The sequence below is a fragment of the Pristis pectinata genome, chromosome 15 (assembly GCF_009764475.1).
Source record: "Pristis pectinata isolate sPriPec2 chromosome 15, sPriPec2.1.pri, whole genome shotgun sequence".
NCBI lineage: Eukaryota > Metazoa > Chordata > Chondrichthyes > Rhinopristiformes > Pristidae > Pristis > Pristis pectinata.
This window is the reverse complement of record NC_067419.1, coordinates 49,944,168-49,959,313: the sequence shown is the minus strand read 5'-3', so window position 1 is coordinate 49,959,313 and position 15,146 is coordinate 49,944,168. Positions and strand designations below refer to the sequence as shown.

The 15,146-nt window shown below is 48.0% G+C and overlaps 1 protein-coding gene across 1 annotated transcript in view; it reads right to left on the bottom strand.

The window, feature by feature from the left end:
- Positions 1–15,146, bottom strand: part of ric8b (RIC8 guanine nucleotide exchange factor B) — a 56,645-nt gene that overhangs the window by 40,931 nt on the left and 568 nt on the right. Inside the window, exons 2-3 of the mRNA XM_052030658.1 lie at positions 13,025–13,072; positions 625–1,236 (exon numbers count right to left, since the gene is read on the bottom strand). Of these exons, the coding sequence (XP_051886618.1) occupies positions 625–1,236; positions 13,025–13,072 (660 nt within the window). The remainder of the gene's footprint in view (positions 1–624; positions 1,237–13,024; positions 13,073–15,146) is intronic.

The window sequence follows — 15,146 nt, the reverse complement described above, 5'->3', positions numbered from 1 at the left end:
TGAAGAAGTTCCCCCTAATGTTCCCTCTAAACCTTTCCCCTTTCACCCTAAAGCCATGTCCTCTCGTACTTATTTCTCCTAATCTAGGTGGATCTCTAATTAATTAAAGCAGTGTCTGGATGATGCATGATGTGCACAATCACACACGGCTGGTAAGAACACCTCAACAGATTTATTCAGGTCTCCCCGTCTATAAATTTCTATGAATCCAGGACCTTATCAGTGTCGTTGATTACTACAGACCCGCCTACTCAGGTATAATTTCACCATGTCCACAGAGCACTGACCGAAATCTGGTCCATCCCCACTTGCCACCATAGAGCCAATCCTCATCCAAAGAGATCCCATATCTGTTCCTGAACAGGGATGCTCAGGTTACTACACAATTAGTGAGCCCTCAATGAGGCAGTATCTCTGAAAGAGGAAAATGAATTCGCTCTCAGGTATACAAAGTTCCTTTCTGTCATATGTTTAAGCCAATCAGAGTTCTTCCTGGATATTGTACAAAGGACAAAAATGAAACTGAACTACAGCATCAGTTGGATTGATGAGTGGACAATGCATCTCTCCCACTGGACCAAATATCTTCACTCTTCAGATGTTCAAGTAATAAATGAAACTTACTTCATCAGTTTGCTGCTGGCTGCAGTCATACGTGACGTTAAAGAGAGCCTTTAGTGCCTCAATGATAAAATCCACCTGCTCTTCAGACAAGGGAGCACTCCTGTGATTCATGGCCACCACATATTTATCTGTCCACTTAATGTCCAGCGTGCTCTCCAGGACATCGGTAAGCAACAGCAGGCCCTGCAAATCCTCCTTCAGCTGAGTTCTGATGTCTATCCGCAAGGCTGACAACAGGAAAAGGAGACGCAAGTCAAAGAACTTAATCTCGTGTGCCAGGTTCTTGTCTCTGTGCATCTTCAGGCGTTCGCAGATTCCAATGACAACCTTAAAGTCCATACTAAGTTGCTGTGCTGTCTCACTGTTGAACACAATGTTGCACAGACATTTTAATGCCTCAACTTTAACGCCAGAGTGGGAGGTCTCTTGCGTCGAGCTTTGTGTGTACTCCAATCCGGCCAGCCTCATTAGAAGCAGCATTCCCGGCCTGGTGGTCAGAGGCGCCAAAATCTTCTTGTCCCTGGACAGTATACGGATAGTTTCTAGACAGGTGGCTTGGCAGGTTGGCCCCAGGTCTTTCTGCAATGCTTTCAGTACTTCATCACATAATTTCTGCCAATCATAGAATAACAAATAATTAGAAACTGCAAAGCTTAAATTTCAGAACTGATATCTAAAGAGATCACAACTATCATACAGCGAAGCAGCAAGGAAACTAATGACATTTTGATATGGGAGCTAAAAATGGTTCACATGGTGCATACACTCTGGTAAGAGCACACTAGGCCAAATCAATTGTTTCTGTGTTGTAACTACTTTGTAAAAATATGTAAACAGAAGTAGTAACTTCTAATAAGAATATAACAACATCAATTTAAAGTGTTTTAGAAATTATGCATTCCGTACTATGAATATGAGGACGTTGCTTCCATTAGTAACAGAGATTGATAGGGGATTAGGGAACAAAGGGACATGGGAATTGTACGGAGATAAAAGGTCATGATCTCGATAAACGGCAGAGCAGGCTGGAAGCGCCAAATGACCTACGCTGCTTCTACTTCTTATGTTCTGGGTTTAAGGGTTTACCATGAACCTACAACACTCACAGTTGCTTCCCATACCTCAACCTAAAGGGACCAATTCCATTCTCTGCGTTTCTCCATCTTATGTCCCATGCATTCTCCTGGAGCCATTTTTCATACCAGTTGTTGTCAGGTGCCTTCCCTTTGCCACAACTAGGTACTCGCCTCCATCACAGTCGGCAGGGCACTCAACCTCATCCATTTCATTTCCCACACTTCTGTTCTCAACCCTTCCCTTGTCTAGAAACACAACAGGGTACCACTGGCAAAACAAGCAAAAACTGCAAATGCTGGAAATAAATCTGAAATGAAAGCGCTGGTGGAGAGGGAGAGTTAATGTTTCAGGTCAACAAAACAGTCAGTTCTGATGGAAGGTCATCTCTCTCCACAGACACTGGCTGCCCTGCTGACCTTACCTTCCACCCCACTAACCCCTTCACTCAACACATCATCCTTGGCCATTTCCGGCACCTCCGGTACGATGCCACCAACAAACACATCTTCCCCTTCCTCCATTTTCAGCATCCTGGAGGGATCATTCCCACCACAGCAGCTCTGAGTACTCGCCAATCACCTCCAACAAACACCCCTCCCAAAGCACCAATCCATGCCTTTTTCCACCCTAACACAAACTTTCCCTTTCATTCCTTTCTCACCTTCTCCCTTGGTGAGAACACAGAACATAGAACAATTACAGCACAATTCAGGCCCTTCAGCCCACAAAGCTGTGCCGAACACGTCCCTACCCTAGAAATTACTAGGCTTACCCATAGCCCTCTATTTTACTCAGCTCCATGTACCTATCCAACAGTCTCTTCAAAGACCCTATCGTATCCGCCTCCACCACCGTTGCCTGCAGCCCATTCCACGCACTCACCACTGTCTGAGTAAATAAACTTACCCCTGACATCTCCTCTATATCTGCTCCCCAGCACCTTAAACCTATGTCCTCTTGTGGCCACCAATTCAGCCCTGGGGAAAAGCCTCTGACTATCTACCCGATCAATACCTCTCATCATCTTATACACCTCTATCAGGTCCCCCCTCATCCTCCGTCGCTCCAAGGAGAAAAGGCCGAGTTCCCTCAACCTGCTTCCATAAGGTATGCTCCGCATCCCAGGCAGCATCCTTGTAAATCTCCTCTGCACCCTCCCTATGGCTTCCACATCTCTCCTGTAGTGAGGCGACCAGAACTGAGCACAGTACTCCAAGTGGGGTCTGACCAGGGACCTATATAGCTGCAACAATACCTCACGGCTCCTAAATTCAATTCCCTGATTGATGAAGGACAATACACCATATGCCTTCTTAACCACAGAGTCAACCTGTGCAGTCGCTTTGAGTGTCCTATGGACTCGGACCCCAAGATCCCTCTGATCCTCCACACTGCCGAGAGTCCTACCATTAATACTATATTCTGCCAACATATTTGACCTACCAGAATGAACCACTTCACACTTATCTGAGTTGAACTGCATCTGCCACTTCTCAGCCCAACTCTGCATCCTATCTATGTCCCTCTGTAACCTCTGACAGCCCTCCAAACTATCCACAACACCCCCAACCTTTGTGTCATCCGCAAACTTACTAACCCACCTCCTCATCCAGGTCATTCATAAAAATCACAAAGAATAAGGGTCCCAGCACAGATCCCTGAGGTCACCGACCTCCACTCAGAATACGACCCTTCAACAACCACTCTTTGCCTTCTGTGGGCCAGCCAGTCCTGGATCCACACTGCAATGTCCCCTTGGATCCCATGTCTCCTCACCTTCTCTATAAGACTCGCATGGGGTACCTTATCAAACGCCTTGCTGAAATCCATATACACTACATCTACTGCTCTCCCTTCATCGATGTGCTTAGTCACATCCTCAAAAAATTCAATCAGGTTCGTAAGACAGGACCTGCCCTTGACAAAGCCATGCTGACTATTCCTAATCATATTATACCTCTCCAAATGTTCATAAATCCTGCCTCTCAGGATCTCCTCCATCAGTTTACCAACCACTGAGGTAAGACTCACCGGTCTATAATTTCCTGGGCTATCCCTACTACCCTTCTAGAATAAGGGAACAACATCCTTAACCCTCCAATCTTCCAGAACCTCTCCCATCTCCATCGACGACGTAAAGATCATCGTCAGTGGCTCCGCAATCTCCTCCCTCACCTCCCACAGCAACCTGGGGTACATCTCATCTGGTCCCGGCGACTTATCTAACTTGATGCTTTCCAAAAGTTTCAGCACCATCTCTTTTCTAATATCTACATATTCAAGCTTTTCAGGCCGCTGCAAGTCCTAAGTTCAGTTACTAAATTGAGTTACTAAGTTCAGGGTGGAGAACTAACACAATAACGTGTCCTTCCTTCCTTCTTTTCTCAGACATACTGCTGAGGAAAGCTTTCCAACACATGAATAGGTGGAGCAGTCACACCCATGAAACATGCACAGTATGGATGATGGCATGGCTGGGTGAAGAAGACGTGGCCATCTTCCCTGGCAAACACAGATGTGTGGAAACAAAATCTCAAGAACTCACTACTGTGCATTATTACACATTAGGACCAATAATGAGGACAAAGCCTCCGGTTGTGGCAACAGAAGTCGCAGAGACTGATCCTTGGCAGCTTTTGTTGGTTCAGCAGCCATCCCAATATAACACTCCATTGGTAGATGGGTTTAAGGCAATGACACATTTCACAATGATCTAGGTATATGAAAAGAATCCCATCACCTTCTACAGGCCAGAGAGCCAACTCTGATGCAATAGGTCCATTGCTTGGCCAGTTTGCTCTGTTGCTTTGTGAATAGATTTTAGGATGCATCTGGTACAGTTGGTGAAGTGACATTCAACTGATGAGGATCATTCAAGACCACTCCTTCTTTTGAGGCATCTCTGGGGAGCCACTGTAAGGACAGGACTGAGGCGGCAGACTCAGAATGGGGCTGCAATCTAGGCAGGCAAAAAATCCACAGCACAGGGAAGCTGATGGCTGCTTGGTTACTGTGAACCAATCAAGTTACAGAAAATGATGCAACAACCAATGGACAAAGCAAAGCAAATCATCCCAAGGATGGGCTTCAGCAATAGGTGGACGGATTCCATTTGTTGTATCAAGACTGGTTGCTGTGCTTTCATTATCTGACTCTAGAATTCCTTTCTTAAACTTTCCAACCTCTCTCTTCACTAATGCACTTTTAAACTGACCCCTCTACTGTGCTAACATCTCTTATGAGGCTTGTAGTGATGCATTTGGGATGCATGTTCTTAATGTTAATATAGATCAGCACAGGTGGTACAATGCAGTCCTAGAAAGATTTAATAATGCACCAAAATTAGTGTAAATTGTAAGCAATGAAAATCTATCACTGCTTTCCATGAACTAACTCATCCATTTTATTGTTTTAATTTTTGTTTAAGTCGGAATGTTATGTTGTAGTTGTACAATACGTTAGTGAGGCCACATTTGGAATACTGTGTTCAGTTTTGGTTGCCCTGCTAAAGGAAAGATGCCATTAATGGGAAAGAATGGAAAGGCGATTTACGAGGATGTTGCTGGGACTCAAGGGACTGAGTTATGGAGACAGCTTGAACAGGCTGGAACTTTGCCCCTCATTCTACTACACTCCATGGAATAATCTTACAGAGGTGTATAAAGTAATGAAGGTCATAGATGGGGTGAATGTGCACAGTCTCTTTCCCAGGGTTGGGGTATCAAGAACTAGAGGGCACAGGTTTAAGGTGAGAGGGGAGAAATTTAATAGAAACCAGAGGAAAAAGCTGCCAGAGGACGTGGTTGAGGCAGGTACAATAACAACATTTAAAAGTTACTTAGACAGGTACATGAATAGGAAAGGTTTGGAGGGATATGGGCCAAACACAGGAAAATGGGATCAGCTTAAATGGGTGTCTTGGTCGGCATGGACCAGTTGGTCTGAAGGCCCTGTTTCTGTGCTCTGTGACTCTAATGCTTATACATTCCCAGATCTTAACCACCACATTCTCAGATTTGATCAGGTGCTAAATTTACTTAAGTACAAGTGACCTGATCCCACTATACCCGATATTTCATTCAGATCTCTGTACTGAACCCTTCTCCTTTGAATTACTGAGGAATTTCATATTACTTGTATTTCTACAACACCTTTTAATGCACCGAATTGCTCCAAGGAGCTTCACAGGAGCATTATCAAGAGTATCTTTCAAGCTAATCACAAAACAAGATATCAGGGCAGATGACTAAAAGTTTGGTCAATGAAGTAGTTTTGAGAAAGCCTCCTAAAGAAAGAAAGGCAGAAAGTCTAGGGAGGGACGTCCAGAGCTGTGGGCTCTGGCACCCGAAGGCAACCAGCTGTGGAGTGGTTAAAACCAAGGAAGCCAGAGGCATGAAAGCAGACAGGGATTACAGATTCCAAAAACAGGGAGCAGCAAGATCACGGAGAAATTTGAAAATAAAGGTGAAGATTTAAAATCGTAATTTAAATTTTAAATATGTAGACAAGTCAAAAGTGAACAGGGATGAAAAAACAGATGGGAGTTTTGGTTAAATGGTGAGCAGGCTCAAAGGGTTACAGCTGGGATCTGAATTTCTATTGTTGTCTGCACTCCGTCTTTGACAGTAGCAGCTAAATCCAGGCTGCACTGGCAGTAAGGCTTGCTGCGGTCAGAGATTACCTTCTCATTTGACTTATAAAGCAGCACAAACTAGACCAAAATAACAGGGTACCCGGAGGTCACCATAAATCTAGACCAGGGCACAAAGGGTTCTGCCCTGCCAGCCAGCAGCCCCGAAAACATCCACTACACTGTTCGCTTGTCTTTTTGCTGCAGCACAACATTCCCCAGCTAAACATCCTCTTAGCCACTGGTGTGCAACGAGGAAACAAAAGAAAATACAAAGAGTTGAAATAAGATAAAAGGAACTTTAGAATCACATTGAATGAAGTTTGCATTTGTACAAGACTTGTGTGTTCACCATCACTGACAGACATTTTTTTTAAATCTATAAATAACACAAATGGCTGGAAGAGTCAAGTCATGTATCTTAGCAACAAGTTTGGGGCCTTTCTCAAGGCTCTCCCTCCCTTGCTAACACATAGCAGTCAGAACCATCCGAGGCATTTAAGTTCAACCAGATTATCTCTCATTGTCAGTGTTTTATTGAGAAGATAGAGTTCTTAAATACAAGGAGAAAATATATAAACACTGGACTCAGCCACTTCACGTACTGTACATACGTGCAAGACCAAGAGTCTGAGTTTAGGTTTGGCACTTGCAGTAGAATGTCTTGACCACAAGTCATGGCCTCAGTAATTCCCCTTGAGATCAGCATGGAATTCCTACCGCCTATTGTCCCACAAACACAAATATATCTGAAGAACAACTTGTCCTCCCAACCTCAGTTGATTTAAAGAAAATTAAAGAACACTTGGAATCGATACACAAAGATCGAAAGTCAGAACCAAAAATCAGAATCAAAACTGGGAGAAAAAACTTATAATCAAACATCAATGTACTCAAAGTAGGGAAAAAATAATGAACACGAGAGAAAATATTTCAGGTCGAGATCATGGAGAATATGGGACAAAGACTGACAACTCACCCTTGAAGAAAGTTCCTAAGGAACCCTCATAATGACATTTATTTCTTAAATGACCCATTTTTTTCCCCCCTAAACCACCCAGAATTCACTCGCTGTGTAAGTTGCTCTCAGAGTGAGTCCAGTTTCCTGGGCAGGTCCCACCACCTTACCATTATCAACACAGTACACTTACCAAGAAGCTTATTGTGCTGCTAACTACTGCCGTTGAGCCATTCTGACTCATCCTAACACAGATATTTCCTTTTTTCTACACATCCCTACCCTACCTTCTCTCTACAGAAAACTAACGTATCTCTTTCTTCCCCAGTCCTGATGAAGAGTCACAGATCCAAAGCATTGACTGTTTCTTTTTCCACAAATGCTGCCTGACCTGTTTTTTTTCCAGCATTCTGAGGGAACTCTGAAGGAATAAATTCCTGCTCACCTCCATCTGAAATGGATGATCCCTTTTTCTGAACCTATGTCCCCAGTTCTAGATAACCCAGCAGGGACAGCATCCTCCTAGTATTCATCCTGTCAATTCCCCAAACATATAGGTGGCCATCCGTGAAAGTGGCCAAGCAAGTAGATAAGATGGTGAAGGTGGTGTATGCCGTGCTTGCCTTCATTGATCAGGGCACTGAGTAGAGTTATGGAGTCATACAGCACAGGAGTGGGCCCTTTGGCACAACTGGTCCACACCAACCAAGATTCCCATCTAAGCTAGTCCTGTTTGGCCCATATCCTTCAAAACCTATTCTATCCATGTACCTGTCCAAGTGTCTTCTAAATGTTGTTAATGTACCTGCCTCAACCCCCTCCCCTAGCAGTTCATTCTATAAACTGACTGCCTTCTGGGTGAAAAAGTTGCCCCTCAGGCTCCAATGAAATCTCTGCCCCTCACCCTAATCCTATGCCCTCTGGTTCTTGATTCCTGGGAAAAAGACTGTGAACGTTCGTGTTATCCATTCCCCTCATGATTTTACACATTTTTATGAGATGACCTCTCATTCTCCAATGAATAAAGTCTCAACCTCTCCCCATAATTCAGTCCCTCCAGTCCCGGCAACATCCTCTTAAATCTCCTCTGCACTCTTTCCAGCTTACTGGCATCTTTCCTATAACAGGCGAACAAAACTGAACACAGTGTTCCAAATGCGGCTTCACAAACATCTTGTACAACTGCAACATAGCATCCCAATGTCTCAATACCATCCCTGTTGAAGCCCAGCGTGCCAAAAGCATTCTTCATCACCCTGTCTACCTGTAATACCACTTTAAGGGAATCATGTACTTGTACTCCTAGGCTTCTCTGTACTACAACACTCCCCAGGGCCCTACCGTTCACTGTGAAAGTCCTACCCTCATTTGTCTTCCCAAAATGCAATATCTTGCACATCTGAATTAAACTCCATTTGCCATTCCTCAGCCCACTTACCCAGCTGATCAAGATCCCTCTGTAAATCCTGAGAACTGTCTTCACTGATCATGACATCACCTATTTTAATGACACCTGCAGACTTACTACCCACGCCTTGTACATTCTCATCCAAGTCATTGGTATAGATGACAAATAGCAATGGGCCCAGCACCGAGCCCTGGGGAAAACCACCAGTCATGGGTATCTAGTCCGAAAAACAACCTTCCACCATCACCCTCTACAATCAAGCCAATTGTGTATCCAATCAGCTATCCTCCTTGGATCCCATGCAACCTAACCTTCCATAGCAGCCTACCAAGCAGAACCTTATCAAAGCCTTACTGAAGTCCATATAGACTCCGTCTACCACCCCGGCCTCATCGACCTTCTTGGTTACTTCTTCAAAAAATTCAGTCAAATTCGTGAGACACCATCTCCCATGCACAAAGCCGTGTTGACTATCCCTAATCAAGTTGTCTTTCCAAATGCATGTATACCCTGTCCCTCAGAATCCCCTCTAGTAATTTTACCTACCACAGATGTTAGGCTTACTGGTCTACAGTTCCTAGGTTTTTTTTTGCAGCCCTTCTTAAATAAAGACACAATATTAGCCACCCTCAAGTCTTCTGGCACTTCACCCATTGCTAACAATGATGAATATTTCAGCCAGGGCTCCCGCGATTTCTTCTCTAGGTTCCCGCAGTGTTCTTGGATATACCTGATCAGGCCCTGGAGATTTATCTACCTTTATACATTTTAAGACATCCAGCACCTCCTCTGCTATAATGTGGACTGTCCCCAAGACATCCCCATTAACCATCTCAAGTTCCAAAATTTTTATGTCTTAATACAAGACTAAGGAAGTCACATTGCTGCTATATATAACTTTGGTCAGGCTGCACTTGAAGTACTGTGTGCAATTCTAGTCAACCTATTCCAGGGAGGATGTGGAGCTTTGGAAAGAGTATAGAGGAGGTTCACCAAGATGCTGCCTGGATTAGAGGGTATAAGCTATAAGGAAAGGTTGGACAAACTTGGGTTGTTTTCTCTGGAGCATCGAGGTTGAGGGGAGACCTGATAGAAGTTTATAAAATTATGAGGTTCAGATAGGGTAGACAGTCAGAATGTTTATCCCATAGGTTTAAGGTGAGAGGGGAGAGATTTAATAGGAACCTGAGGGGCAACTTTTTCACCCAGGGAGAGTGGTCAGTGTATGGAATGAGCTGCCAGAAGAAGTGGTTGAGGCAGGTACATTAACAACATTTAAAAGCTACTTGGACAGGTACATGGATAGGAAAGGTTTGGAGGGATATAGGCCAAACCTGGGCAAACGGGAGTAGCTTAGATGTGAATCTTGGTCAGCATGGACCAGTTGGGCCGAAGGGCCTGTTTCCATGCTATATGAGTCTACAACAGATATCAGGCTAACTGGACTTTAGTTTCCTGCTTTCTCTCTCCCTCCTTTCTTGAATAGTGGTGTTACATTTATGCTTTCCAAGCTTGTGGGAATTCTGATAGATTACAACTAACACAACCACTGTCTTGGATGATAGCAGTAATCAGATAGGGAAGCCACCTCTGGACCTTGACAAACCTGGAAGGCAGCCCAATCTGGTCAGCACCTTCAGGGCTTCACGACAGCTTGCAAGAACATGAGAGGTAGGAGCAGACTATTCTGCCCCTTATGTCTGCTCTGCCATTCAATGACATCATGGCTGATCTGTTATCTTTGGTGCTACTTTCCTACAATAACTCATATCCCTTGATTTCTTTGAATATTTAAAAATACCTCTCTATTTCTTCAATGTACTCAGTGACCAAGTCTCCACAGCCCTCTTGGGTAAAGAATTCCAAAGATTCACTACCTTCTGGGTGAAAAAAAAATCTTCTCATGTTGGTCTTCAGTATCTGACCCCTTTCTCTGAGACCATGATCCCTGGTTCTAGACAACACAGCCAGGGGAAACGTACTTATGCATCTGTCAAGCTCTGTAAGAACGTTTCAGGGAAAGCAACCCAAGTTTCTGTGAGACACAAGAAAAACTGCATATGTTGGAAATCTGGAGCAACCCACACAAAAAAATGCTGGAGGAACTCAGCAGGTCAGGCAACATCTATGGAGGGACATGAACAGTTGATGTTTCAGGCCGAGACCTTTCATCAGGACTGGAAAGAAAGAGGGCAGAAGTCATAATAAAAGGGTGGGGGGAGGGAGGAGCATGAGCTGGCAGGTGATAGGTGGATCCAGGCAAGAGGGGGAGGGTAGGAAGGTGGGGGGAGGGGGGAAGTGAGTGGGAATGATGTGAGAACCTGGGAGGTGATACGTGGAAGAGGCAAAGGGCTGAAGAAGATGGAATCTGACAGGAGAGGACAGTAGACTATGGAATAAAGGGAAGGACGTGGGGAACCAGAGGGAGGAAGGTGTGGGTGATGATTGTGAGTGTGGGGGAGGGGAAAAAGAAGGGTTAATGGAGCCAGAGGGATAAGGGAAAACAAAGGGGGGGGGGGGGTAAAACGAGGGGAGTGGTAACCGGAAGTTAGAGAAATCGATGTTGATGCCATCAGGTTGGAGACTACCAAGACAGATTTTGTGGTGTTGTTCCTCTAATCTTTGTCTAGCCTCAACTTGGCAGGAGAGGAGACTGTGGACAGACATGTCCGTGTGAGAATGGGAAGTGGAATTAAAATGGCTGGCTACCAGGAGATCCTGGCTGTCACAGAGGATGAAGCAATTGTGTTCGACAAAGCAATCCCCCCAATCTGTGTTGGGTCTCACCAATGTAGAGGAGGCCGCACTGTATTGGTATTGGTTTATTCTAGTCACTTGTACCGAGGTACAGTGAAAAACTTGTCTTGCACACCGATCGTACAGGTCAATTCATCACACGGTGCAGTTGCATTGGGTATGCAATAAATGACACCAGTGGATTCATATGTAAAGGACTGCCTCACCTGGAAGGACTGTTTAGGGTTTTTTTTGTGTGGCTCCAAGTTTCTATAAGCTCTCTTGAGCAATTCAACCCAAGAGCCCACTCCCTGCAGATTTATTCTATCCTCCTTAAGGTGCATTGCCCAGAGCTGCTCATGGTACCCAAGGAATGAACTAACTAGGCTTTGTATAGCTGTGCCATAACTTCCAACCCTTTGTAATCCAGTCACCTAGACATAAAAGCCAGCATTCCAATGGCCTTTTGTGATTCTTTCTCTGTGTCTCTCCATGACATTTAATGATCTACAATTGCAGACCCCCAAGCTGTTTTGGACCTCCACTTCAAGCTTTTCACCAGTGCCAGATAGTAATGTTTACTGCATTACAACAGTGCTTGAACATCAGATATGAATGAATTGGGCATGAAGCACTCTGGAACATGCTGAGGACATTAAAAGGTAATGTCAAAATAAATGTTTCTGCATTGGTATCAATTGCACAGCAGACCAAAAATTAAGTAGCTTTAAAATGCCTGTGGTATTTTCAGTCCATTAAGGGTGGCACGGTAGTGTAAGGGCAGCACAGTAGCGTAGCGGTTAGCGCGACGCTATTACAGCTCCAGCGATCGGGGTTCGATTCCCGTCGCTGTCTGTAAGGATTTTGTACGTTCTCCCGTGTCTGCGTGGGTTTCCTCCGGGTGCTCTGGTTTCCTCTCATATTGCAAAGACATACGGGTAGGTTAATTGGGTTTAAAATGGTCGGCGTGGACTCGTTAGGCCAGGAAGGCCTGTTACCATGCTGTAAATAAAAAAAATTAAAAAAAGAATGTTTGCACATTAATTTTGTTGTTGTAAATGGACAGTTTAATGGAAACCACTTTTCTCCTAACAGAAAGCCCTGTCCTCCCTCACTTCACCTTGTAAGGTGTATGTTAACTCTGCATTTGGTAAATCTGGTTTTAGAATGTACTGGGCTCTTGGTTTCAAGTGCAAAGCTGCTTGGATTCTAACACCAACAGTCTGATAGATTGGAATCTTGGTAAACCCCAGCTCATTTCCTTTCAGCTCACAGGCAGGTACAAGAAGTCCCATGTTTCAGAAACCCAACATCATCCTTACAAGAGTTTTGCAGATCATTCTCATTTAATTTCTTAGTTAAAGTTGTGCATTATTTAAACTGTATCAAACAAAATATTTAAACATAAGGATGGCAAAAATTGTGTTTATTATATAGGTCACATGGGAACTAAAGTCTGCAGAATTCTGCTCCTAGATTAATGGATGAGATCGCCAATCATGTACATTGACATTGTTCATATACTGCTAAATGACCATGCATTTACAGCAAACATTTCTGTGGGGTTGTTGGGCATTTATCAGCTCCTTACCTTTCTTGCCTCTTGTTCCTTTTGATCAAACTTGAAAGTTTGGCTGTTCTGTTAAATAAAACACACAGAAAATGACTGCAATGTCAGAAACAAGAGAAAACATTGCAAGAAGGCCCTTCATCCATGGGGAAAGCTTATAAAAACTACTCAGTTACTTAATGCTGCCATCAAATTCTGCTCCAATTCAACTGTAAATGTTCCCACACGATCTGCCCAGCCCCACCTCCCTGGGTATTTATTGCAAGCTTTCATCTTCCTCAGAGTAAAGCAGTTGAATCTAAATTGTCTGTATGCCTTACTTCATCCTGGATTAAGCCAACCTCCCTTGATTAGATTAGAGGACAGTTTCATAGCAAATTGCTACATTTTTTTTACACGTCACTTGTGTTTCATATCAAGCAGAAGAAATTGAGAAAAAGATCAAATTAAAATATAACATTGCTTTTTCTTTATTAACAAAACTACAGAATGCATAAGGGTGAGAGTGTACGGGCAGAGAAAGAGGGAACAGAGGTGGGAGGGGTTGGGCAGTCGAGAATGAAAGGGAACGTGCGGGAAAGGAGAGATGGGAGTAGAAATATAGCAGGAATTGGGAAAAGGGGGAGCAGGAAAGGGGGAATAGAGAGGGTGGGGAAGGGGAGGAGGGAGGAGGGGGTGAGGGAGGGACGGTGGGAGGAGGGGGAGGGAGGGAGGAGGGGGTGAGGGAGGGAGGGAGGAGGGGAGGGAGGGAGGAGGGGACGGAGGGAGGAGGGGGAGGGAGGGGAGAGGGAGGGGGGAGGGGGGGAGGAGGGGGGGGGAGGAGGGGGGGGGGAGGAGGGGGGGGGAGGGGGGGGAGGGGGGGAGGAGGGGGGGGGAGGGGGGGGGAGGGGGGGAGGAGGGGGGGGGGAGGAGGGGGGGAGGAGGGGGGGGAGGGGGGGAGGAGGGGGGGGGAGGGGGGGGGAGGGGGGGGAGGGGGGGGGGGAGGAGGGGGGGGGAGGAGGGGGGGGAGGAGGGGGGGGGAGGGGGGGAGGGGGAGGGGGGAGGGGGGGGGGGAGGGGGGGGGCGGGGGAGGGGGGGGAGGGGGGGGGGAGGGGAGGGGGGGAGGGGGAGGGGGGGGAGGGGAGGGGGGGGAGGGGGGGAGGGGGGGAGGGGGGGGAGGGGGGGGAGGGGGGGGAGGGGGGGGGGAGGGGGGGGGAGGGGGGAGGGGGGAGGAGGGGGGAGGGGGGAGGGGGGGAGGGGGGAGGGGGGGGAGGGGGGAGGAGGGGGGAGGGGGGGGAGGAGGGGGGGAGGAGGGGGGGAGGGGGGGGAGGAGGGAGGAGGGGGGGGAGGGGGGGGAGGGGGGGAGGGGGGAAGGGGGGAGGAGGGGGGGAGGGAGGAGGGAGGGAGGAGGGGGGGGAGGGGGGAGGAGGGGGGGGAGGGGGAGGAGGGGGGGGAGGGGGGGGAGGGGGGGAGGGGGGGGAGGGGGGGGGGGGGGGAGGGGGAGGGGGGGGAGGGGAGGAGGGGGGAGGGGGGGAGGAGGGGGGGAGGGGGGGGAGGGGGGGAGGAGGGGGGGAGGGGGGGAGGGGGGAGGGAGGGAGGGGGGGAGGGAGGGAGGGGAGGGGGGGGAGGGAGGGAGGGGGAGGGGGGGGAGGGAGGGAGGGGGAGGGGGGGGAGGGGGGGAGGGGGGGAGGGAGGGAGGGGGAGGGGGGGGAGGGAGGGAGGGGGAGGGGGGGGAGGGGGGGGAGGGAGGGAGGGGGAGGGGGGGGAGGGGGGAGGAGGGGGGGAGGGGGGGAGGGGGGGAGGGAGGGAGGGGGGGAGGGAGGGAGGGGGAGGGGGGGGAGGGAGGGAGGGGGAGGGGGGGAGGGAGGGAGGGGAGGGGGGGGAGGGGGGGAGGGGGGGAGGGAGGGAGGGGGAGGGGGGGGAGGGAGGGAGGGGGAGGGGGGGGAGGGGGGGGAGGGAGGGAGGGGAGGGGGGGGAGGGAGGGAGGGGGAGGGGGGGGAGGGGGGGGGGAGGGAGGGGGAGGGAGGGGGGGAGGGGGAGAGGGAGGGAGGGGGGGGGGAGGGGGAGAGGGAGGGAGGGGGGGGGGAGGGGGAGAGGGAGGGAGGGGGAGGGAGGGGGGAGGGGGAGAGGGGGGAGAGGGGAGGGGGGAGGGGGAGGGGAGGGG